The sequence below is a fragment of the Argopecten irradians genome, chromosome 7 (genome assembly GCF_041381155.1).
Source record: "Argopecten irradians isolate NY chromosome 7, Ai_NY, whole genome shotgun sequence".
Lineage (NCBI taxonomy): Eukaryota > Metazoa > Mollusca > Bivalvia > Pectinida > Pectinidae > Argopecten > Argopecten irradians.
In genome coordinates, this window is record NC_091140.1 from 27,315,259 (window position 1) to 27,340,489 (window position 25,231).

General features: G+C 37.3%; 1 protein-coding gene across 6 annotated transcripts in view; it reads right to left on the bottom strand.

Annotated features, from left to right (window-relative positions):
• The window catches only part of LOC138328015 (kinase D-interacting substrate of 220 kDa B-like), a 55,301-nt gene that overhangs the window by 27,033 nt on the left and 3,037 nt on the right, over nucleotides 1-25,231 (bottom strand). The window contains exons 1-11 of one of the 6 annotated variants that reach the window (XM_069274580.1): nucleotides 21,360-21,783; nucleotides 18,352-18,542; nucleotides 9,867-9,962; nucleotides 8,671-8,769; nucleotides 8,310-8,408; nucleotides 7,573-7,671; nucleotides 7,023-7,121; nucleotides 4,071-4,169; nucleotides 3,747-3,845; nucleotides 607-705; nucleotides 204-302 (exon numbers count right to left, since the gene is read on the bottom strand). In XM_069274580.1, the coding sequence (XP_069130681.1) occupies nucleotides 204-302; nucleotides 607-705; nucleotides 3,747-3,845; nucleotides 4,071-4,169; nucleotides 7,023-7,121; nucleotides 7,573-7,671; nucleotides 8,310-8,408; nucleotides 8,671-8,769; nucleotides 9,867-9,962; nucleotides 18,352-18,462 (999 nt within the window). In that variant the 5' untranslated portion in view covers nucleotides 18,463-18,542; nucleotides 21,360-21,783. Of the gene's footprint in view, nucleotides 1-203; nucleotides 303-606; nucleotides 706-3,746; nucleotides 3,846-4,070; nucleotides 4,171-4,546; nucleotides 4,583-5,995; nucleotides 6,011-7,022; nucleotides 7,122-7,572; nucleotides 7,672-8,309; nucleotides 8,409-8,670; nucleotides 8,770-9,866; nucleotides 9,963-10,637; nucleotides 10,652-18,351; nucleotides 18,543-21,237; nucleotides 21,257-21,359; nucleotides 21,784-25,231 lie in introns of those variants that run through there. The other 5 variants (XM_069274581.1, XM_069274579.1, XM_069274582.1 and 2 more) reach the window with 5 other exon arrangements.

Below are 25,231 nucleotides of genomic sequence, written 5' to 3' on the forward strand. Positions count from 1 at the left end.
TCAAATCTGATCATAGTCAAACAGAATAATTAACTATTTCCTTTCCATACATTAACTCAATAACATTGCAGCACACAATGTATTGCCGTTCACATGATTTATTTCATATTTTCAAAATAGTAAGAAGATATAAGCCTATTTAAAAGATTCAGCCCTATATATATACACAGTCCACACACAGGGTACTGTATTCCATACATCACCTTGGTACAGATTTCCAGGTCGGGGTTGTTGTCCAGTAATGACCTTAAGATGTCCACCTGGTTTTTCTCCACTGCCCAATAGGTAGCTGTCTTGCCCTCCTATAATCAAAGTCACACATGTACACTGTTAAAGTGACCTTCAAAAAATATAATATGCCATCAAACATACATATTTCAGCAAAGAGAATATGTAGTTAATCAATCCTCCTACAGAAAGTGAACTTTGAATTAATAATTATTTTCATAGTACTTTAATTTGCCTTTTCACACATTCATCACAATTCAACTTCACAAAGGAGACCTTCTAGGGTCTATTTTCCCTGTGTTTGAAACTTTTTCCAAGAAATGAATTTTCCCCAATTCCTTATCATACAAGGACTGCCTGGATAAGTAATGTACATACCGCGCCTTGGACGTCCACATCAGCGTATTTGTTGAGTAGCGCCCTGACAATCTCCACATGGCCGCTCTTTACAGCGTGGATAAGGATCGTGTCTCCAGCCTTTATTAAAGTGTAGTATTAGTTATAGTACTTAGTACATAATTAGATAAGGATTGTGTCTCCAGCCTGTATTAAAGTGTAGTATTAGTTATAGTACTTAGTACATAACTAGATAAGGATTGTGTCTCCAGCCTGTATTAAAGTGTAGTATTAGTTATAGTAATTAGTACATAATTAGATAAGGATCGTTCCAGCCTGTATTAAAGTGTAGTATTAGTTATAGCACTTAGTACATAATTAGATAAGGATCGTGTCTCCAGCCTGTATTAAAGAGTAGTATTAGTTATAATACTTAGTACATAATTAGATAAGGATTGTGTCTCCAGCCTGTATTAAAGAGTAGTATTAGTTATAATACTTAGTACATAATTAGATAAGAATCATGTCTCACGCCTGTATTAAAGTTTAGTACTTGTTATAGTACTTAGTACATAATTAGATAAGGATCATGTCTCCAGCCTGTATTAAAGTGTAGTACTTGTTATAGTACTTAGTACATAATTAGATAAGGATCGTGTCTCCAGCCTGTATTAAAGTGTAGTACTTGTTATAGTACTTAGTACATAATTAGATAAGAATTGTGTCTCCACCGCAGCCTGTATTAAAGTGTAGTATTAGTTATAATACTTAGTACATAATTAGATAAGGATCGTGTCTCCAGCCTGTTTTAAAGTTTAGTATTAGTTATAGTACTTAGTACATAGTTAGATAAGTATTGTGTCTCCAGCCTGTATTAAAGTGTAGTATTAGTTATAGTACTTAGTACATAATTAGATAAGGATTGTGTCTCCAGCCTGTATTAAAGTGTAGTATTAGTTATAGTACTTAGTACATAATTAGATAAGGATCGTGTCTCCAGCCTGTATTAAAGTGTAGTATTAGTTATAGTACTTAGTACATAATTAGATAAGGATCGTGTCTCCAGCCTGTATTAAAGTGTAGTATTAGTTATAGTACTTAGTACATAATTAGATAAGGATTGTGTCTCCAGCCTGTATTAAAGTGTAGTATTAGTTATAGTACTTAGTACATAATTAGATAAGGATCGTGTCTCCAGCCTGTACTAAAGTGTAGTATTAGTTATAGTACTTAGTACATTATTAGATAAGGATTGTGTCTCCAGCCTGTATTAAAGTGTAGTATTTGTTATAGCACTAGTACATAATTTGATAAGAATCATGTCTCCAGCCTGTATTAAAGTTTAGTACATCACATGATAATTACTAGGAATGCGATTGGATAACAGCTATGATCTATTTTGCGACAGTTCCCTGTCCTTCTTGACTATGGGAGACTATACCTGACTACGGGAACTATACCAAAGTATAGTCCCCCGGGAATGAGCACGCGACCAAATATATGACGTCATAATGAATGTCATGTGACGTACTAAATCTATTATGGCCCTTTCCCTCGGAAACAGTTCTCCTATAGTGTTGTCTGGTGAGGTATAGTCCCCTCGTCTTCGACTCGGGGACTATATCTCACCAGACAATACTATAGGAGAACAGTTCCCTCTGGAAAGGGCCATAATAGAATAGTAGTATTAGTTATAGTACTTAGTACATAATTAGATAATGGTCGTGTCTCCAGCCTGTTTTAAGGTGTAGTATTAGTTTTAGTACTACGTACATAATTAGATAAGAATCGTGTCTCCAGCCTGTATTAAAGTGTAGTATTTGTTATAGTACTACGTACATAATTAGATAAGAATCGTGTCTCCAGCCTGTACTAAATTGTTGTATTAGTTATAGTACTTAGTACATAATTAGATAAGTATTGTGTCTCCAGCCTGTATTAAAGTGTAGTATTAGTTATAGTATTTAGTACATAATTAGATAAGGATTGTGTCTCCAGCCTGTATTAAAGTGTAGTATTAGTTATAGTACTTAGTACATAATTAGATAAGGATTGTGTCTCCAGCCTGTATTAAAGTGTAGTATTAGTTAAAGCACTTAGTACATAATTAGATAAGGATCGTGTCTCCAGCCTGTATTAAAGTGTAGTATTAGTTAAAGCACTTAGTACATAATTAGATAATGATTGTGTCTCCAGCCAGTATTAAATTGTTGTATTAGTTATAGTACTTAGTACATAATTAGATAATGATTGTGTCTCCAGCCTGTATTAAAGTGTAGTATTAGTTATAGTACTTAGTACATAATTAGATAAGGATTGTGTCTCCAGCCTGTATTAAAGTGTAGTATTAGTTATAGTACTTAGTACATAATTAGATAAGGATTGTGTCTCCAGCCTGTATTAAAGTGTAGTATTAGTTATAGTAATTAGTACATAATTAGATAAGGATTGTGTCTCCAGCCTGTATTAAAGTGTAGTATTAGTTATAGTAATTAGTACATAATTAGATAAGGATCGTGTCTCCAGCCTGTATTAAAGTGTAGTATTAGTTATAGTACTTAGTACATAATTAGATAAGGATCGTGTCTCCAGCCTGTATTAAAGTGTAGTATTAGTTATAGTACTTAGTACATAATTAGATAAGGATCGTGTCTCCAGCCTGTACTAAAGTGTAGTATTAGTTATAGTACTTAGTACATAATTAGATAAGGATTGTGTCTCCAGCCTGTATTAAAGTGTAGTATTAGTTATAGTACTTAGTACATAATTAGATAAGGATTGTGTCTCCAGCCTGTATTAAAGTGTAGTATTAGTTAAAGTACTTAGTACATAATTAGATAAGGATCGTGTCTCCAGCCTGTATTAAAGTGTAGTATTAGTTATAGTACTACGTACATAATTAGATAAGGATTGTGTCTCCAGCCTGTATTAAAGTGTAGTATTAGTTATAGTAATTAGTACATAATTAGATAATGATTGTGTCTCCAGCCTGTATTAAAGTGTAGTATTAGTTAAAGCACTTAGTACATAATTAGATAAGGATCGTGTCTTCAGCCTGTATTAAAGTGTAGTATTAGTTATAGTAATTAGTACATAAGTATAAAAATAACATCAAAACAGTGAGGTGTATAAAGATTGATGGAATTTTGTATATTAGGTTCAAAGCATTTTAAATAACTCACTCTGTCTGCAATGTTAACATAAGCCCCCTTAGCCAACAAATCATGTGCTATTTCAATGTAACCCTCCTTTGCAGCAATGGTCAAGGCAGAAAAACCATCCTAAAACAAAAGGAAACAAGAAAATGATATAAAAAACAATATATTTAAACAATTCTATCAATCTTTTTGAGACAAATGCATATGTTAAAATAATGTTTTAAAATGTCCTCTAAGAGCTGTTTATCAATTACACATTAATTTTTCAGACTGACCAAAAGCATTACACAAACATACAACTTAGGTAATTTGATCAATACATGTATCTGAAACTGAATTTAAAAGTACCTTGTCGACAGCGTTTACATTAGGATCATACTCGAGGATCTGGCTCACCACCTCAGAATTCCCAAACTTTGTAGCCACCAGTAACGCTGTCCAGGAGTTCTACAAATAAAAGGTCAATATATACAATGCTTAGTGAGTGGCAAGCATTTTCAGGAGTTTTTTTTATTAAATCTCTCCATTATCTGCAAATTTCTTAATTATCAGAGTATACTAAAATTACCCATGTAGTTCAATTCACCATTCTAAGGTTAAGAATACCCATAAACCTCATCATCATGTTCTTGTTTTTCTATTTTAAGGTTTTTGTTTCATTAGCTTATTATTGACAGTTCTGAACATAAATTGTGAGTTTTCATGCTAATAGGGTCCTTAAGTCTCATTTCGCTTTACTGCCAGTTTTTAACTTCTGGATACATTCCAAAATTCCGGCTTCGATAGAAACTATGGTGTATTGTTATGCATTTGGATGCACTCACCAGACGGGAGGACGCATACATGCAGTGTATTTAGGTTCCAGACAGACCAAAAAGAAAGGAAGAAATGGGTTGAAAGACGCAGGTGAATAATTAACACTAAAATTGTTTTTTTATTCAGAGATTATTCAGATATATAGTCAATATCAGTTGATGATCAGTCCACGAGTGCTCGGCTCTAAACAATAATCTAGGCCTATTACTATACTACGACAGCATAAACAAGGTAAAGGGACCTCTTGAATATCGAGGACGATCTACATTTGTACAATGTATAATTAATTACTGTGAAATGTAATTTTAAACACTACGTTCGTCTTCACTGACTCTACATTAGGCAGTATATTTCTCTCCCTTTATAACATCTTCAAATATAATTTAACAAGCTTCCATTTGTAGTATACTATGCTAACGTCCCAGCCTTGTCCCCCTCCCGTGCCAGCCCTTACCATGCCTGTTGTTTCCACATTGTTCCCCTCCCATCCTAGCCATTACCAAGCCTGTTGTGTCCACATTGTCCCTCTCCCATCCCAGCCCTTACAATGACTGTTGTGTCCACATTGTCCCCCCTCCCGTCCCAGTCCTTACAATGACTGTCTATTGTGTCTATGTTATATTTGTCCCCCTCCCGTCCCAGTCCTTACAATGACTGTTGTGTCTATGTTGTCCCTCTCCCATCCCAGCCCTTACAATGACTGTTGTGTCTATATGTCCTCTGTCCAAGCCTAACTTCCTGTTGTGTCTACATTGTGCCCCTCCCGTCCAAGCCCTAACGTTTCTATTTGCCTGCCTGTTGTGTCTACATTGTCCCCCTCCCGTCCCAGCCCTTACAATGACTGTTGTGTTGTGTCCACCTTACATCCTGTTGTGTCCCCATTGTCCCCCTCCATCCCAGCCCTTACAATGACTGATGTGTCCCACATTGTGCCCCCTATCCCGTCCCAGCCCTCACAATAACTGTTGAATGTCTATGTAGTCCCAACCTCCCGTCCCAGCCCTTACCTTGGCCTGTGTGTCCACATTGTCCCCTCCTGCCCTGCCCTTACCATGCCTGTTGTGCTCCCCATGTTGTCCCCCTCCCGTCCCAGTCTTACAATGACTGTTGTCCACATTGTCCCCCTGCCCGTCCCAGCCCTTTAACCATGCCTGTTGTGGTCCACATTGTCCCCCTCACCAATGACTGTTGTCCCAGTCTTCATCCCTTACAATGACTGCTGTGTCTTTATTTTCCCTCTCCCGTCCAAGCCCTAACAATGACTGTTGTGTCTACATTGTCCCCTCCCGTCCCAGCCCTTACAATGACTGTGTGTCTTATTTTCCCTCTCCCGTCCAAGCCCTCACATGACCTGTTGTGTTGTGTCCACATTGTCCACCACCCCTCCCCTCCCGTCCCAGCCCTTACAATGACTGTTGTGTCTATATTGTTGTCCCCCTTCCGTCCAAGCTCTACCAATGCCTGTTGTGTCCACATTGTCCCCCTCCCGTCCCAGTCCCCTTACAATGACTGTTGTGTCTACATTGTCCCCCTCCCGTCCCAGCCCACTGCTGTTGTGCCCACAATGACTGTTGTGTCCCACATTGTCCCCCTTCCATCCCCCAGCCCTCATGCCTGTTGTGTCCAATAGCCTTACAGACTGTTGTGTCCACATTGTCCCCTTGTCCCCATTCCCCTCCCGTCCCAGCCCTTACCATGCCTGTTGTGTCCACATTGTCCCCCCTCCGTCCCCCAGCCCTTACCCCTTATTGCCCCTCCTTCGCCCATGACTGTTTGTGTCCACATTGTCCCCCTCCCGTCCCAGCCCTTTCATGCCTGTTGTGTCCCATGTGCCCTTCCAGTTACAATGACTGTTGTGTCCACATTGTCCTTATCCTTCATGCCTATTGTGTCCACATTGTCCCCTCCGTCCCAGCCCTTACAATGACTGTTGTGTCCACATTGCCCCCTCCCGTCCCAGCCCTTACCATGCCTATTGTGTCCACATTGTCTCCCTCCTGTCCAGCCCCAATAATTGTTGAGTCCACATTGTGACTCCCGTCCAGCCCTTACCTGTTGTGTCCACATTGTGCCCCTCCCGTCCCAGCCCTTACAATGACTGTTGTCTATGTCCAGTCCGCATTATGTTGTGTCCACATTGTTCCCCTCCCGTCCCAGCCCTTACAATGACTGTTGTGTCTATGTTGTTCCCTTCTTGTCCCAGCCCTTAAAATGACTGTTATGTCTATGTTGCCCCCTCCCGTCCCAGCCCTTACCATGCTGTTGTGTCCACATTGTCACCCTCTCGTCCCAGCCATTATAATGACTGTTGTGTCTATGTTATCCCCCTCCCGTCCCAGCCCTTACCATGCCTGTTGTGTCCACATTGTCCCCCTCCCGTCCCAGCCCTTACAATGACTGTTGTGTCTATGTTATCCCCCTCCCGTCCCAGACCTTACCATGCCTGTTGTGTCCACATTGTCCCCCTCCCGTCCCAGCCCTTACCATGCCTGTTGTGTCTACATTGGCTCCCTCTTGAAGTAAAGCCTCGACGATCTCTAGATATCCCTTCCTGGATGCCCAGATAAGAGGAGTCGTCCCGTACTGTAATAATACACCAAGTAAAACAAATATTATAATGAAAAACAGTAAAGGACATACAGTTGAACTTCATAAGTGTGCGTAACTCATTTGAAATAATTTAGTGGTGTCATCCAAGCGTTACTTTTTATCTACTTTTACTGGAATACCTTGATAACCAAAATCTTTAAAATGGTCCAAGTGACCTCTAACTATTAGGTTTTAGTGTATTACTTGCCATGAGACAACAGAAACATGTTCAATAACTTCATAGAATTAAATAACATTCCTGGAATTCCTAGGAGGCTTCTCTGTTTAAATCTTGTTTATTTCTCATGTAAATACTGTAACTTCCTATAATCTAACTGCAATCTATTCTTGTAGTTGTGATTATCTTTAACATACAGATTACATTAAAATTTGGATTTCTATAAACTCAGAATAAAATTTGTTCAGTTTTGACCCCAGTCCTGACCTTGTCAGCCATGTTGACCTTGGCTCCATGTTGTAACAGCTCTTTGACTATCTGTGTATGACCTCGTCCAGCAGCCCATGATAAACAAGTCATGTTGAACTATAAATAGCAACAGTTTTTATCAATTGATTTTATAGTGTCTCCTAAAATTGAATTAATTGATTCTAACAATATTAGGAAATAATTTATTTTTATTTGTTTTCATAGTAAATCCAACTCTCTGATTGGCAGATTATTTTTCTTCATATACTATGAAGAAAAAATCCGAGAACGGAGCGAAAATCTGACGTAATCATGACGTCACAATAGAGACGTCGACGTTGCGTATTGATTTAGAAAAAATAATCCATTGGAAAATCAATGGAATCGTACGTTTAAACTTACTTTATGTAATCAAATAATCTAATAGATTAATTATAAGCATTGATGTAACTATTTTTTAACTTCATATGGTTATGAAATACATTTTGTTTGCAGACTTTTGTAAGAATCCGCTACGCAGATTCATACAGTTTGGACACAAAATTTCTTTCAAACCCTTATGAAGTTAAAAAATAGTAACATCAATGCTTTAATAAAGAATAATTTTGAAATCTTTAAATCAACCTTCTATGATAAAATGAGGAATTGGGGTGAAAGAAATTGCCTCTTTACTATTAAGTCCTTTTCCTGTACATGTGTGAAAATGAGATAAATAAAGCATTTTGTGCTTCAATATGTAACACCCTGATACATACCTCAGCTTTGATGTTACAGTTAGCTCCCCTGTCGAGTAGTTCAAAGACCACTTCCTCCCAGCCCTTATAACAGGCCCACATCAAAGGTGTCCAGCCCATCTTATAATAATAAACATTGATAACAGTTCAACACATTAAGAGAAATTAAGAATTAAGAGTATTTTTCTGTAAAGAAAAGTACAATGTATATCTAACTTGATTTTGTTACTCATAACCAGATGTACTAAGCATAAAATTTCATCAAAACAGATAATATAAGTCATTGCCTGGTATAGATAATGTAATATCCTGACCCAATACCTGAGGTACATGGACATGTACCGGGTAAATACTTTTCTATTTATAGACTATATATACTGACCATATCTCTATGCTCAATGTCCGCATCTTTCTCACATAGTTCTATGACTATTTCCAAGTGTCCATTCTTTGTAGCACACATCAAGGCACTCCAGTTTTCCTAAAAATAAATCTATCATATTGTAAACTAATCTCCATTGACAATCTATAGGTGGTATAAAAAAACCTGTACAAACAAGAGGCCCAGAGGAACTGTATTGCTCACTTTTTTTTCTTTTTTTTTCTTTCTTTTTTTTAGTAATGTGGGACGCCGGACGCCAAGGTATGGCATAAGCTCACCTTGGTCCTTCGGACCAGGTGAGCTAAAAAAAACTGCTGTGTTTGACTCAAAAAAGTGAATTTGAAAAAGAAATCTAATAGAACAACATACACAGTTTTCATATTCTCGTCTGCATTTAATTTGAGGTAAATAAAATTGGTGCCTCAAAATGGGAGAGAGTGCTTACTAGGTTGAATACAGTATACATCTACTGGGTACACCTCACACATGATGGTATCCTGCTACTTTTATTTGGGATTAATAGAATCTTACATGGGTCTGTCAAGTGGACAGGGATATCTCAACCCGAGTGAAAGATAAGGGTTGACTGTCGAAATCTTTCACAAGGGTTGAAGTATCCATATCCAATTGACAGACCCATGTTTAAATTTTTTTTTCCCAATACTTATTTGAAAACAAATTATGAAATTCCTGTTGCTTTCCAGTTGTTTCATTCTGTCATGATCACATGAACCTCGTTATGCGACAAATTGTCAACAGTCTACCATTTCGTACACGCTAGCACACTGAGGTTCTATCTCGTACCACATATCTCCTCAGTGTAAACATATTGTGTTGGTTATTTACATCTGATGAAGATAAACGTGTGATTATCGTAACATCACAAGTAATAATTACATTTTGCCACTGCAACTCCCATTGCTCTAGTGATAATCGTGATCTGCATTATGAGCCAATAAATGCAGCCTAGACTTGGTGTAGTACTATCTACATAAATGGATGTGAGTCCTGTTTACTGATACCATGTTATTCCGTGCGGTAAAATTGACATTGTAGTTGAATGAACCAGTTTGGTTATGAAACTTATAAAAAAATCTGTTAAATGTCTGGATAATTGATAACAGACATCAGTATATGGAAAAAGTGAGATAGCCAAAGAGAAAGTAAAAGCTGGATATTTGGTAGCAACTACTTACATTATCTACAGCATTCGTGTCTACATACTCCAGGAGTTCCCTGACAATGTTCAGTTCTCCGGTCTCCGAGGCCAACATAAGGAATGTCCTCCCATTCTATAACAATCATAAATCATGTACAATCTCTAAACTTGCTAACTTGATGAGACAACAGTAAAACCTTGGTATCTGAGTATTGAAGTTCACTTTAATAAGATAAATATATATTAAATGTAGAATTATTTTGTTTTGCATTTTTTAAACATTTTCAATTAAAAAGCTATGGGTCTTCAAAGATGAATGTGTTGCAGATGCATCTATGAGTGATTGACAGAGTCAGGGACTTCTTGATATACCTGGTAATTACAAGGACATGATTGTATTTTTTGACAAGTCAATGTTAATCGACATTTTAATTCTATATCTATCCTGTTACATTTTATTTACTTAAACAAAGTCAGAATGTTAATAATTCAAAGTCTGCATATCAAAAAATGGTTAAGATAAATTATTGCTGTAATTTAAATTAATTCAGATAAAAAGTTTTTGATGAGTGTCCCTCAATACCCAAAAAATTACACTGTTCTAGGTGCATTCTGCCCATTGCTTTGCATTACCATATGGAGCACACACAGAAATACTGTGGATTCCAAATCATGCAGTCAACCCTGTAGCCATTGCACCAGGACCACCCTTTTACTGGTGGTTTACTTTAAATAGCTTTATAATATTAATAGGAAACCCCCCCAATAGGACAAAATAGAACCACACCAATGAAGTTGAGATACTCACCTGATCGCGTTCCTCTGGGTGATGGTACCATTCTCCCAGGAGGTTAATGGTTACTAGTCAGGTCTCCCTTACTGATACTGTCCCATAGGAGCTGAGTCTTAAACGTCCCCATGTTTACTACTGTCCTTGTATCCTCACAGCTTTACCACCACACTGTCCTTCTCACGTCCCATCCATCCCTGACGTCCTCACCTAAATAAGATGGTTTAAATGGTGTTAAACAGGAACAGATTATGTCTGATATATCACTGGCGTCTACACCTTTTAAAAATATGGTCGAAACCCATTCCAAGGATTAATATAAGGAGGAGTCAGATTTTAAAGCCAAATTTCAGCAAAGCTCCCATTTTGACCTCGGTCATACAATTAATTACTTTCAACAGTCGGGTCTTAACCTCGGTCCTTATTATAAAATATGATTGTCCTTACCTAAAGTTCCCCCCTTCTGAATCATTAAACCCCCCACTAATAGACCAATTTGCATTAAGATCGGAGACTGAAACTTAAAACAGGAACAGTGGTGGCCAGCGGCCATCTTTGAATACCAAAATCTTTAAGAAAATGTTTGCATGTTGTTTGGCATCAATTAAAACCCCTATAGACCAATTTTCATTGAGATCGGAGACTGAAACCTTAAAACAGGAAGTGGGCCAGCGGCCATCTTGGATACCAAAATCTTCACGAAAATGTTTGCATGTTGTTCGGCATCATTTAAAACCCTATAGACCAATTTCATTGAGATCGGAGACTGAAACCTTAAAACAGGGAAGTGGGCCAGCGGCCATCTTGGAATACCAAAATCTTTACGAAATGTTTGCATGTTGTTCGGCATCAATTAAAACCCCTATAGACAAATTTTCATTGAGATCGGAGACTGAAACCTTTTAAAACAAGGAAGTGAGCAGCTAAAATTAAGAAAATTTGCCCTTTTGGGGACCCACCCTCTCAGTTCCTAGGGTTAGACCAGACTCACTTTATATAAAATATAATTGTGTTTCCCCAATGATGCTTCACACCAAATATGGATAAAATTTCATCCCAAGGATGGAGGAGGAGTAGGATTTTAAAGCTTAAAATTAAGAAAATTTCCCATTTGGGGCCCCATCCCTCAGCCCCTAGGGGTAGGACCAGGCTCATTTATATAAAAATATGATTGTCCGTCCCAAATAATGTTTTCACACCAAATATTGGATGAAATCCATCGGAAGGATGAAGGAGAAGTAGGATTTTAAAGCTAAAATTAAGAAAATTTGCCCTTTTGGGGCCCTACTGCCCCTCAGCCCCTAGGGGTTGGACCAGGCTCATTTATATAAAATATGATTGGTCCATCCCAATGATGTTTCACACCAAATATGGATGAAATCCATACCAAGGATGAAGGAGGAGTAGGAGGTTTTTAAAGCTTTAAATAAGAAAATTCGCCCTTTTGGGGCCCACCACCTCAGCCCTAGGGGTCACACCTATCTCAAATATAATAAAATGATGAATGTCCTTCATCAATAATGTTTCACACCAAATCATGGATGAAATCCATCCAAGGATGAAGGAGGGAGTAGGATTTTAAAGCTTTTTAAATTAAGAAAATTTGGCCCTTTTGGGGCCCGCCACCCTCTCAGCCCCTAGGGGTCACACCTATCTCAAAATATATAAAATATGAATGTCCTTACCTAATGATGTTTCACACTAAATATGGATGAAATCCATCCAAGGATGAAGGAGGTGTAGTAGATTTTAAAGCTAAAATTAAGAAAAAATTTGCCCTTTTGGGGCCCCACCCCTCAGCCCCTAGGGGTCGGACCAGGACTCATTTATATAAAATATGATTGTCCTTCCCCAATGATGTTTCAAACCAAATATGGATGAAATCCATCCAAGGATGAAGGAGGAGTAGGGATTTTTAAAGCTAAAATTAAGAAAATTTGCCCTTTTGTGGCCCCGCCCCTCTGACCCTAGGGGTCGGACCATGCTCATTTATATAAAATATGATTGTCCTTCCCTAATGAAGTTTCACACCAAATATGGATGAAATCCATCCAAGGATTAAGGAGGAGTTAGGATCTTAACGCTTAAAATAAGAAAATTCGCCCTTTTGGGGCCCCCCACCCCTCAGCCCCTAGGGGTCGGACCAAGCTCAATTTATATAAAATATGATTGTCCTTCCCTAATGATGCTTTTCAAACCAAATATGGATGAAATCCATCAAAGGATGAAGGAGGAGTAGGCTTTTGTATTAAATAGTCTTACGCACGACGCACGGCGCACGGCGCACGGCGGACGGCGCACGGCGGACGGCGCACGGCGCACGACGACGGACGAAACACGATGACAATCAGGTCATCCTGACCCTTCGGTCAGATGACCTAAAAATCGGTATAAATGGTGTTTATCATGAACAGATTATATCCAATATATCACTGGTATCTTCGCCTTTAAAAAACAAAATAGTTTAAATGGTGTTTACCAGGTACAAATTAAGGTATGTCATTTTTTGAAGTTTAGAGTCGACACTTCACATGAATCTTGTATAATACACAAATCCCCTGAGGAAACGTTCTTGTGTTTCTTCACATTATCTGGTAATGACTTGTGTATATCTGTCCGTTGTATCACCTACTGGCTGGAGGATGCATTTATTGTAGTACAGTGTGGAGACATTCTACAAGATGCTGAATTATGCACTGATGTGTCTCACATAGAAGACATATTGTACATGTAAAAAAAAATCAAGAGGCCCATGGGGCTTTAACGGTCACATCTGACTCAATGAGCTCACAAAAACAACAAAGTCTCAGATATATAAGTCATTTGGATAACGATTAACATATAAACTATACAAGGAACTCCTTAGTTGAATATGTAAGTTATTTCTGAAAAAGGTAAATGTCATTTGTTGAACAAACTTGGTAGCCCTTCATCCAAATAAGGTCGAAACCCCATTCAAGGATTAATATAAGGAGGAGACAGATTTTAAAGCCAAATTTCAGCAAAGCTCCCATTTTGGACCTCGGTCATCACTATCCCATGGGTTCTTACCTCGGTCCTTTAAAAATATGATTGTCCCTAACCTAGAAGTTCCCCCCTTCTGAATCAATTAAAACCACTATAGACCAATTTTTTCATTGGAGATCGGAGTACTGAAACCGTAAAACAGGAAGTGGGCCAGCGGCCATCTTGAATAACCAAAATCTTTACGAAAATGTTTGCATGTTGTTCGGCATCATTAATAAAACCCCTATAGACCAATTTTCATTGAGATCGGAGACTGAGAAACCTTAAAACAGGAAGTGGGCCAGCGACCATCTTGGAATACCAAAATCTTACGAAAAATGTTATGTTAGCATGTTTGTTCAGCATCAATTAAACCCCTATAGACCAATTTTTAACCATCGAGATCGGAGGACTGAAACCTTAAAACAAGGAAGTGGGCCATGTCGGGCCATCTGTGGAATACCAAAATCATTTACGAAAAAATGTTTGCATGTTGTTCGGCATCAATTAAAACCCCTATAGTACCAATTTTTATTGAGATCGGAGACTGAAACTTAAAACTGTAAAGTGAGCCAGCTAAAATTAACGAAAAATGTGCCCTTTTGGGGCCCCACTCACGCTCAGTTCCTAGGGTTTCACTCAAAGGACCAGACTTTCATTTATATAAAATATAATTGTGCGATTTCCCCCAATGATGCCTTCACGACCAAATAATGGAATAAAATTCATCAAGGATGGGAGGAGGAGTAGGACTTTAAAGCTAAAATTTAGAAACATTTTCCTCCACATTTGGGGCCCCACCCTCAGCCCCTCAGGGGTTGATCTTGTTCGGACCAGCGCTCATTTACATCAAATACTGATTATCCATCCCCAATAATGTTTTTTACCACTAAATATAGATGAAAATCCATCCAAGGGATGAAGGAGGAGTAGGTATTATTAAAGCTAAAAAAATAAGAAAAGTTTTCCCATTTGGGTCCCCCACATCTCAGCCCCTAGGGAGTTGGACCACGCTCATTTACATCAAATATGATGAAAATCTTGTTTATCCTTCCCTCAATTAATTTTTACACTAAATATTAGATAGAAATCCATGCCAAAGGATGAAGGCAGGAGTAGGATATTTTAAGAGCAAAAATTAAGAAAAAATTGCCCTTTGGGTGGCCCCACCCCTCCTGCCCCTAAGGAGTTTGGACCACGCTATTTATATAAAATAAGATTGTCCGTCCCAAATAATGTTTCACACCAAATATGGATGAAAACCATCCAAGGATGAAACAGAAGTAGGATTTTAAAAGTTAAACTTAAGAAATTTGGCGCTTTTTGGGGCACTACCCCCACCAGCCCCTAGGGGTCGGACCGAGGCATCATGTTAACTAAAAATATGTCTCGTCCATTCCCATTATTGATGTTTGCACAAACCAAAATATGTGAAGAAAACAAACCAAGGATGAAGTAGGAGTTGTTATTATATAAAAAGCTAAAATTAATGAAAATATTCCCTTTTTGAAGGCCCCCACCATTCTGCCCCTAGGGGAATCGGGACCAAGTACATTTATATAAAATATTGTTGTCGCTTCATCAATAATGTTTTCACACCAAATATGGGATGAAATCCAACCACAGGATGAAGGACGTGTAGGTTTTTAAAGCTTAAACTGCTAAGAAAATAAAATAATCGCCCTTTTGGGGCCACCACCCCTCAGACCCTAGGGGTCACTACATATCTCACAATATATAAAATGAAGATTGGTCTTACCTAATGATGTTTCCACACTAAATATGGTATGAAAACCATCCAAGGATGAAGGAGGGGTAGAATTTTAAAGCTAAAATAAGAAAATTTCGCCCGTTTTGGGGTGCCCCACCAGCCTCAGCCCCTAGGGGTCGGGACCAGGCTCATTTTATATTACATAAGTTGATTGTCCTTCCACCATGAGGTTTTCAAATCCTTAAAATAGGAAGAAATCCCATACCAAGGAATGAAAGGGAGGTAGTAGGATTTTAAAGACTAAAATTAAGAAAATTAGCCCTATTGAGGCCCCCCGCCCTCATGACCCAAGACGGTCGGACCAGGACACCATTTATATAAAATATGGATTTGCGATCCTTCATCAATAATGATTCACACCAAATATGGATGAAAACCATCCAAAGGATGAAGGAGGAGTAGGATATTAAAAAGCTTAAAATAAGACAATTCGGCCCTAGTGGGGACACCCCCCCTCAGCCCACTAGGGGTCGGGACCAGGCCCCTCAATTTATATTAAAATAAGATTGTCCTTCCCCAATGATGTTTTTCAAAACCAAATATGGATGAAATCCACATCCAAGGATGAGTGAGGTGAGTAGGATTTTAAAGCTAAAATGTGAGAAAAATATTGCCCTTTTAGTGGCCCCGCCCCTCCTGACCTAGGGGTCTGACCAGGGCTCATTTATATTAAATAGTGACTGTTCCTTCCCTAATGAAGTTTCGTCAATTTTGTTGACCGATCGGTCCCAAATCACAATATGCACAACTAGGGCCCTAGGGGAACCTACATATGAATTTTGAGACAGATCCCTTTAGTACTTTCTGAGAAATAGCGATAACAAACTTTGAATATAAAAATCCAAGATGGCTGCCTGGCAGCAATTTTGTTGTGACCGATCGGTCCCAAAATGAAATATGCACAACTAGGGCCCTAGGGGAACCTACATATGAATTTTGAGACAGATCCCTTCAGTACTTTCTGAGAAATAGCGATAACAAACTTTGAATATAAAAATCCAAGATGGCTGCCTGGCAGCAATTTTGCTGACCGATCGGTCCCAAAATGCAATATGCACAACTAGGGCCCTAGGGGAACCTACATATGAATTTTGAGACAGATCCCTTCAGTACTTTCTGAGAAATAGCGATAACAAACTTTGAATAACAAAATCAAAGATGGCTGCCTGGCGGCCATCTTGTTTTTCCGATCAGCCTCAAAATCTGTATGGCACAACTAGGGACCAAGGGTACCCTCCATGTGAAGTTTGAACAAAATTCCTTCAGTAGTTCTCAAGAAATATTGATAACAAACTTCAACTGCCAAAATCAAAGATGGCTGCCTGGCGGCCATCTTGTTTTTCTGATCAGCCTCAAAATCTGTATGGCACAACTGGGGACCAAGGGTAACCTCCATGTGAAGTTTGAACAAAATCCCTTCAGTAGTTCTCAAGAAATATCGATAACAAACTTGAACTGCCAAAATCAAAGATGGCTGCCTGGCAGCCATCTTGTTTTTCCGATCAGCCTCAAAATCTGTATGGCACAACTAGGGACCAAGGGTAACCTCCATGTGAAGTTTAAACAAAATCCCTTCAGTAGTTCTCAAGAAATATCGATAACAAACTTTAACTGCCAAAATCAAAGATGGCTGCCTGGCGGCCATCTTGTTTTTCCGATCAGCCTCAAAATCTGTATGGCACAACTGGGGACCAAGGGTACCCTCCATGTGAAGTTTGAACAAAATTCCTTCAGCAGTTCTCAAGAAATATTGATAACAAACTTCAACTGCCAAAATCAAAGATGGCTGCCTGGCGGCCATCTTTTTTTTCCGATCAGCCTCAAAATCTGTATGGCACAACTAGGGACCAAGGGTAACCTCCATGTGAAGTTTGAACAAAATCCCTTCAGTAGTTCTCAAGAAATATCGATAACAAACTTTAACTGCCAAAATCAAAGATGGCTGCCTGGCGGCCATCTTGTTTTTCCGATCAGCCTCAAAATCTGTATGGCACAACTAGGGACCAAGGGTAACCTCCATGTGAAGTTTGAACAAAATCCCTTCAGTAGTTCTCAAGAAATATCGATAACAAACTTCAACTGCCAAAATCAAAGATGGCTGCCTGGCGGCCATCTTGTTTTTCCGATCAGCCTCAAAATCTGTATGGCACAAATATGGACCAAGGGTAACCTCCATGTGAAGTTTGAACAAAATCCCTTCAGTAGTTCTCAAGAAATATCGATAACAAACTTTAACTGCCAAAATCAAAGATGGCTGCCTGGCGGCCATCTTGTTTTTCCGATCAGCCTCAAAATCTGTATGGCACAAATATGGACCAAGGGGACCCTCCATGTGAAGTTTGAACAATATCCCTGCAGCAGTTTTTAAGAAATAGTGATAACAAGCATTGTTTACGGACGGACGATGGACGACGGACCACGGACGCAGGGCGATTTGAATAGCCCACCATCTGATGATGGTGGGCTAAAAAGCTTTGGTTCTTCAAAGTTGAATGTGTTGCAGATGCATCTAATGAGGTTGTGATAGTCAGTGACTTCTTAGATACCTGGTAATTACAAGACTAATTTTTGACAAGTCAATGTTAATCCGACATTTTAATTCTATCCATCTATCCTGTTACATTTATTTACTTAAACAAAGTCAGACATGTTAATAATTCAAAGTCTGCATATCAAAAAATGGTTAAGATAAAATATGCTGTAATTTAAATTAATTCAGATAAAAAGTTTTTGATGAGTGTCCCTCAATACCAAAAATTACACTGTTCTAGGTGCATTCTGCCCATTGCTTTGCATTACCATATGGAGACACACAGAAATACTGTGGATTCCCAAATCATGCAGTCAACCCTGTAGCCATTGCACCAGGACCCTTTTACTGGTGGTTTACTTTAAATAGCTTTATTATATTAATAGGACAAAATAGAACCACACCAATGAAGTTGAGATACTCACCTGATCGCGTTCCTCTGGGTTGATGGTACCATTCTCCAGGAGGTTGATGGTACTAGTCAGGTCTCCCTTACTGATACTGTCCCATAGGAGCTGAGTCTTAAACGTCCCCATGTTTAATACTGTCCTTGTATCCTCACAGCTTTACCACCACACTGTCCTTCTTACGTCCCATCCATCCCTGACGTCCTCACCTAAATAAGATGGTTTAAATGGTGTTAAACAGGAACAGATTATGTCTGATATATCACTGGCGTCTACACCTTTTAAAAAAAATGGTATAAATGGTGTTTATCAGGAACAGATTATATCCAATATATCACTGGTATCTTCGCCTTTAAACAAAATAGTTTAAATGGTGTTTACCAGGTACAAATTAAGGTATGTCATTTTTTGAAGTTTAGAGCACTTCACATGAATCTTGTATAATACACAAATCCCCTGAGGAAACGTTCTTGTGTTTCTTCACATAATCTGGTAATGACTTGTGTATATCTGTCGTTGTATCACCTACTGGCTGGAGGATGCATTTATTGTAGTACAGTGTGGAGACATTCTACAGATGCTGAATTATGCACTGATGTGTTCTCACATAGCAGACTAATGAACATGTAAAAAAAACCCAGATTTATCCATTATCTAAGCCGACACGTAACATGGAGTTTTTCTCATTGCTATTACCATACCGCAGCCTCCAAAAACATACAGACATTCACACATAACACACAAGAGAGATTGACCGTCCTTAATGACCACAGTCATTAATATGACATTAATCACCCATTCAACTGTTCCTCAATAGAAAGCACTTAGAATTACTTATTTCACTTTTGCATTGAAAACAAGAGGCCCAGATGACCTGTACCCGGCTTAATTAGTATCACAAGTTTTTGGTTAATTAAGGAATTAAAACAGAATGACCACGAGTTGCACCACCCTTGGGGGGGGGGGGGGGGGGGGGGGGGGATTTCAGTCCAACCTTTTGTACAATTTTACACATCTGTACTGGGCAACTGGTCCACATGGGTTTCCAACTTGCAATCCAAAGGGTAATACAATGTAGTGGTATGCCAGAATCAGTCCCTTGTAGGGTATCAATTTAATCAATGGATGCATCTATATCTATGTTTTTTAAATCAAATTTTACCTTTTTTTCTCTTACTTTGTCAATGTTTAATGCTGAAGACAATATTTCATTCTATGTGTCTCATATGTACTGTCTAACCACAGGGGTTTAAACCTCAATGATTTAATCTTATTTTTATAGAAATGAAATCACAATACAACTATATAATGGATTGGACACCAGGAAAGCTGTATATGAAAAAAAACACTGTTATTTGGATCACATAGGTCAAGTCAATATATCCGGTCAGCTGACGGATGAAGTCAAGATGTGTGTGAGTTCACATATATCACTTATATCGTAGTTGTACAAAATATCCTAATAAATTATCCCCCATAACGGGTGATTGTCACACACCGTGGACTTAGCTCAGAGTTTTAGATCACAAAACACTTCATTTTAAACTTAAGCGCATGTATGTATGCTATGGCATAAGTCTTAAGCTGCCATGAATATTCAAATACATTATAAATCATACAGTACAATTACAATATATCTGGGAAGTGTATCCTCCAAGTTTGTTTAACAATTGATCATATGATCTATCATGCTAAACCAAATCTAGATCTACATATCTAATTATTTAATTTACCCATTTTACATTATTCTAAGAATCACTTCTCAAAACCATGTCAAGATAACTAATTCATAAAATGATATAGGTTTGCAAAAAATGTTTCAATAAATCCCCTTTCCTGAGGATTCTTGAGAAGAATTAAAACTGACACTTATAGGGTGAAATTAAAAACAGGTGTGATACATCAATCAGCAGCCAATATACTACATAGGTGCATCTGATTATGTATATATATATATACATTTTATTTCCTGACAATGAGAGCATTACATAGACTACGGTATAAATACACACATATCCTGTTTATCTCCCGGCTTAAGGCTGCAATTTTCAGTTTTGATTTAAATAAAATTAATGAAATGTGTTTAGACTCTGAGAAATTAAACTTGATACTTCTGATAAAATATCTTGCTCAACGTGTTTAAATCTCAATAATTTAAAAATACTTTTAGTCTTAAAATATAAATACATCCTTTAATCATTAATTAAATCTTATTCCATGTCTGTGGTAAAAAGCCCCAAATTAAATCTTAAAATACACATACGGCAAAAAGTTCTCATTACTTAATTTAAAATTCTAGTTAGTATATACAATTTTAAGACCTACTCTAAATAAAGAGTACTTTTCTATTTATAGTTATATGTTCTACTTAGTGTAATCACCAGCCTGTACCAAAGAGACAGATTCATAGTATTATACACTTTCTGAATCCTTACATTGTAATAAATATTTATGCATCAATTTGCAATAAAAATACTTGGTTTGTTTAGTTTTACGTCCTATTAACAGCCAGGGTCATGTAAGGACGTGCCAGGTTTGTTGGTGGAGGAAAGCCGGAGTACCCGGAGAAAAACCACCGGCCAGCGGTCAGTACCTGGCAACTGCCCCACATGGGATTCGAACCCGCATCCCAGAGGTGGAGGGCTTGTGGTAATATGTCGGGACATCTTAACCACTCGGCCACCGCGGCCCCTCAATAAAAATACAGACAGAATAAAGCGAATCTGGCTAACTGTTATTGATTACAATTATACAACCTTTTGTAGAATCAGAGCTTGCTAACACCACAAACTGAATAAGAACACACTGACTACCAGGTATATTTGATATTGGCACCAAAAATGATAACCAATGATATTCCTCCTTTCAACATCTAAGTGATTCACATGGTTATATCGTGCTAACCTTCTAGTTAGGCTGTCATTTCCAAATCATCATTGCATGCTTGCATAAAACATAAAAATCTGAATATGTACACCACAAATCTTTGAGAAGTCTAACACGAAATAGTTAGAATATATACCTACCTGTGCATTATAACATACAACGGAACGCGGTAGTGATCTCGCAACAAGGCGATGTCCAATATCTGGGCACACTCAAAGTAACAGTGTTTTACCTTTATGTGCCTAGCCACCAAAACAGGTAGTAAAACGGATACCCGGTCACTGTCACATTAACTATTATCTTTTTCACAGTCAACTGTATTTTAGCACTTCAAGGTTAGGATATGTACAGCTGATCCTGTTACCTGGTGGAGGCAGCCAGGTGAATTCTACGTTCCTGTTGATTCTCAAAATTATCATAAACAAGCAGTTGTATTGTTGTGTATATAGATGGATAGGATTGAATGTTAGCAAACAAATATTTAGAGATTAAAAGGTAAATCCCATATTGTATCCAGATCTAGGTCATCTAGTCAGTAGATGCAGTCTCACATTATAAGTGGGCAGATTATCCTTAAGCTTCTTGAGAATGTGTATACTTTTAATTAAAGTGTAGAACTCACATCTCCTAGTATTGGATGTCTATAGGTGTATTACAAAAACTTTAACTATCAGTGTCTCTTACAGTAAACTAGATGTCTGTAAGACAAACAAACAGACCCAATGGGCCTGAATCGCTCACTTAGCTGCTATCATGTTATCACAGTCTATGCTACAGATAAAGTATCAGCTTTTTCAAGGTCATTCATTTGAACAAACTTGAATAGCTATATTGCTTTGTAGCCATCCATCCTAGCACGCTGCAGGCATACTATCAGGTCTCCAGGTCTATTAGTTATTGATAAAAAATTGTTTGAAGTGGATTTGACCCCTGTGACCTTGAATAAATCCCAAGGTCATTCATTTGAAATGTTTTAGGCCTTCATCACTGCATGCTACAAGTCCAATATCAGGTTTCTAGATATCTCAAGATAGTATAGTATTTCCTAAAATGGTATTGTTAACCTTAGGGTCAGCCAGAAGTGCAAACCATATTTTATAGACCAATTAATGTATCATTGTATGTAGATCATGATCAGAGACTTGTGTGAATCTTAACATGAATTGCACAAATAGATAATTGATCATATCACTGTAGGATAGGATAACAAACAAAATTTTATAGTAGTAATCAAAACTCCATCAATACAAAAAATTAGACTAATATTTATTTGTTTATTATTGCTTTAGAAACATTTTACTTGTCAAATATTCTGTAGAAAGTCTTAAGCCAAACAAGAAACACAAACATGGCCAATATCACTATAGTGTAATACAATATTTTCATATTAGATTATCTCCCTCTAGTCTGTATCTATCATAGGGAACACAGCACTATTGATAAAACTCTGTCTTCATGTCATTTCAGCTGTATATCTTCATTCTAGTGTAATTACTGTACATATACTTATGTTTGGTGAAATCAAATCTTAGCACAAAATTAATTTTTAGTAAATTAGCACAATGAGGAATTAATGCATTTACAAGAATGTGTTCTATTTAAAATTTGCATAAAATACTACTGTGAAATGTGTTGTAATATGACAACCACTCAAATGAATACAGTAACCAGAATGGTATATCATCGGATCTTATATATGGCGAGGTTTAATGTAAGGTACATGCTTCCTTACATCTTATTTCAGTTCCCAATTGACCCAATAGCATGTAAAATACTTTGTGGAATTCTAGTATGGATAAAAAAAAAGTCAAACACAACTTAGACAATCTTAATATTACAAAGAAAAGATGACTCCACTCTGTAGTAATGTTGTGGTTAGCATGTTTTACTTAAGTTAGGTAGCATCCTATTTCAGGCCACATACATTATAATAATTAAAGGGACATGAACCTTAAATAATTTGTTCTGTATGCTTAGATATGGTTTTCAGATGTTTATTGAATATTTTATTACAATGATTGGTTATCTAAAACGACAGGAAAACATGGGGAATACCTACCTCAAAAATGATAAAAATAGACCGTCATATTCTATTTTTGGAACACAAATTGAAAGCTGGCCGAAAGCGAGGTTATAATGAACAACAAACTTGCTGACATGACAAGGAATATTAGTTTTCCACATTTTAAGATTATTTTCTTATTTACGATGGTTGACAAATGAAGTTTAAGCCATATTTGTTATAAAACAATTTGTATTTAGCGTAAGAATTATAAGTCAAAAGTCAAACGAGACTTTTCATTCGACAGGGCACCACGAAGTGAGGTTCCTGACTTATTGCACATATGTACATCACGCAAGTATAAAGTGGGGAGTTGCTCCCGTCTCATGCATTTCAGTGATCCATTTATATTTACCTACTTTCCCAATCACGCACGTTACTGACTCATGACGTACACTGTTTTCTATCGGAATTTGTTTGTGTTCACTTCAACCACGTTTTTGACCCACCATTTTGTTTACATATGCAGTGCATTGTGGGAGGTCACTAAAGTTCAACACTATATTATCGTTACAAAATTCGACTGGGCCAGTTCAAAATACAGAAAGATGGAATTTCCATTATAATTATTTTATTTGACACATTTGCACAAGAATTGATATATATATATATTAATTAGTAAGGTATCTGACACCTCTTAAAATTTAAATATGTATTTTACTCAAATTTACATGGTTTATTTAGGTTCATGTCCCTTTAAGATTAATTAACTAACATCAAATTTAATTTAAAATTCTTGTAATACATGTATTATTATACAATACATTATGTATTTCAATTGTCTTAATGTAAAAGAGACACTAAGTAATTTGATAAACATGTTATGATAATCACCATGAGAAAAGATTACAGATTAAGTAGTTGATTGAAAAGCATTAAAGAATTATCAAGTTTTTATCATACTTACCTTTTCCTTATATAATTATATCTTTAAAGCCTTATAATTTAACCATCAGAAAATACTGAACTTCCCTGCCACATATAATGATGTATAAATCCCAGTCGTAGATTATGGATATAATCAAAGCATTTAGTACGATTCTACAGCGACACATAGAACATATAGGTGTTCTATTATCAGCTCTTGTGTTTGATTCTAGTGACACCTAGAACTTGTGTTATGTGTATTATGATAATGTGGCTATTAGCATTGTTACTCACACATACTGAGGTAATTAATTAGAAGATGACTCTATATAGAACACACATGTACCAATGGTACACTCTGACATTCCCACCGTTATCATCAAAAGTGCAGGCAGTAGGTATAGTTATGTACTTTAAGTCAGTCTACCCTAGTGAGTCACATATAACACATGTGTTATGTCAAACTGCCTTTTGTCTATTGCCAAGGTGAAATATAGGGCTGCTGCGGTTCACCAGTATATTGGTATATTACAATGCACCATAAAAAAATATTGTACCACAATACAGTTCATTTGTACCGGTTTTTTAACGATTATTTTTTCCTAGTATCATAATTTCATTGATTTGATATGATTAAAATGTCATGTAATAAAAACAACAAATCAGCAAGCCGTATTTGTTTTCCTTTCCAATAATATGAAGCCATGTATCGCTTTCATTATCATTCGATTCTGATGTCGGTTAAATGCTTGTAACTAACGTCTATAATGTTCAAGTGATTCAAACATTTGCATGACATTGAATATAAACAATATGGCATTAGGCTAGTTTCTGAAATATTATCAAGCTGATTCGCTGCATCGATCAACAATACCAGAAGAATTCTCGAAACACATTAATAAAAAACCCATTGAAGATATGAATTTACACATGGCTTCATCACCCACCACCATTTTCGAATTCCTACACATGTGTCAAAACATAATTGCAAGTCGATCGGTCCTTTGAAGATTAATCATGATTATAAGCTTATTTTGCCAGGACAAATGTACGTTAATCTGTTTGTTATTTAGGGACAAAATT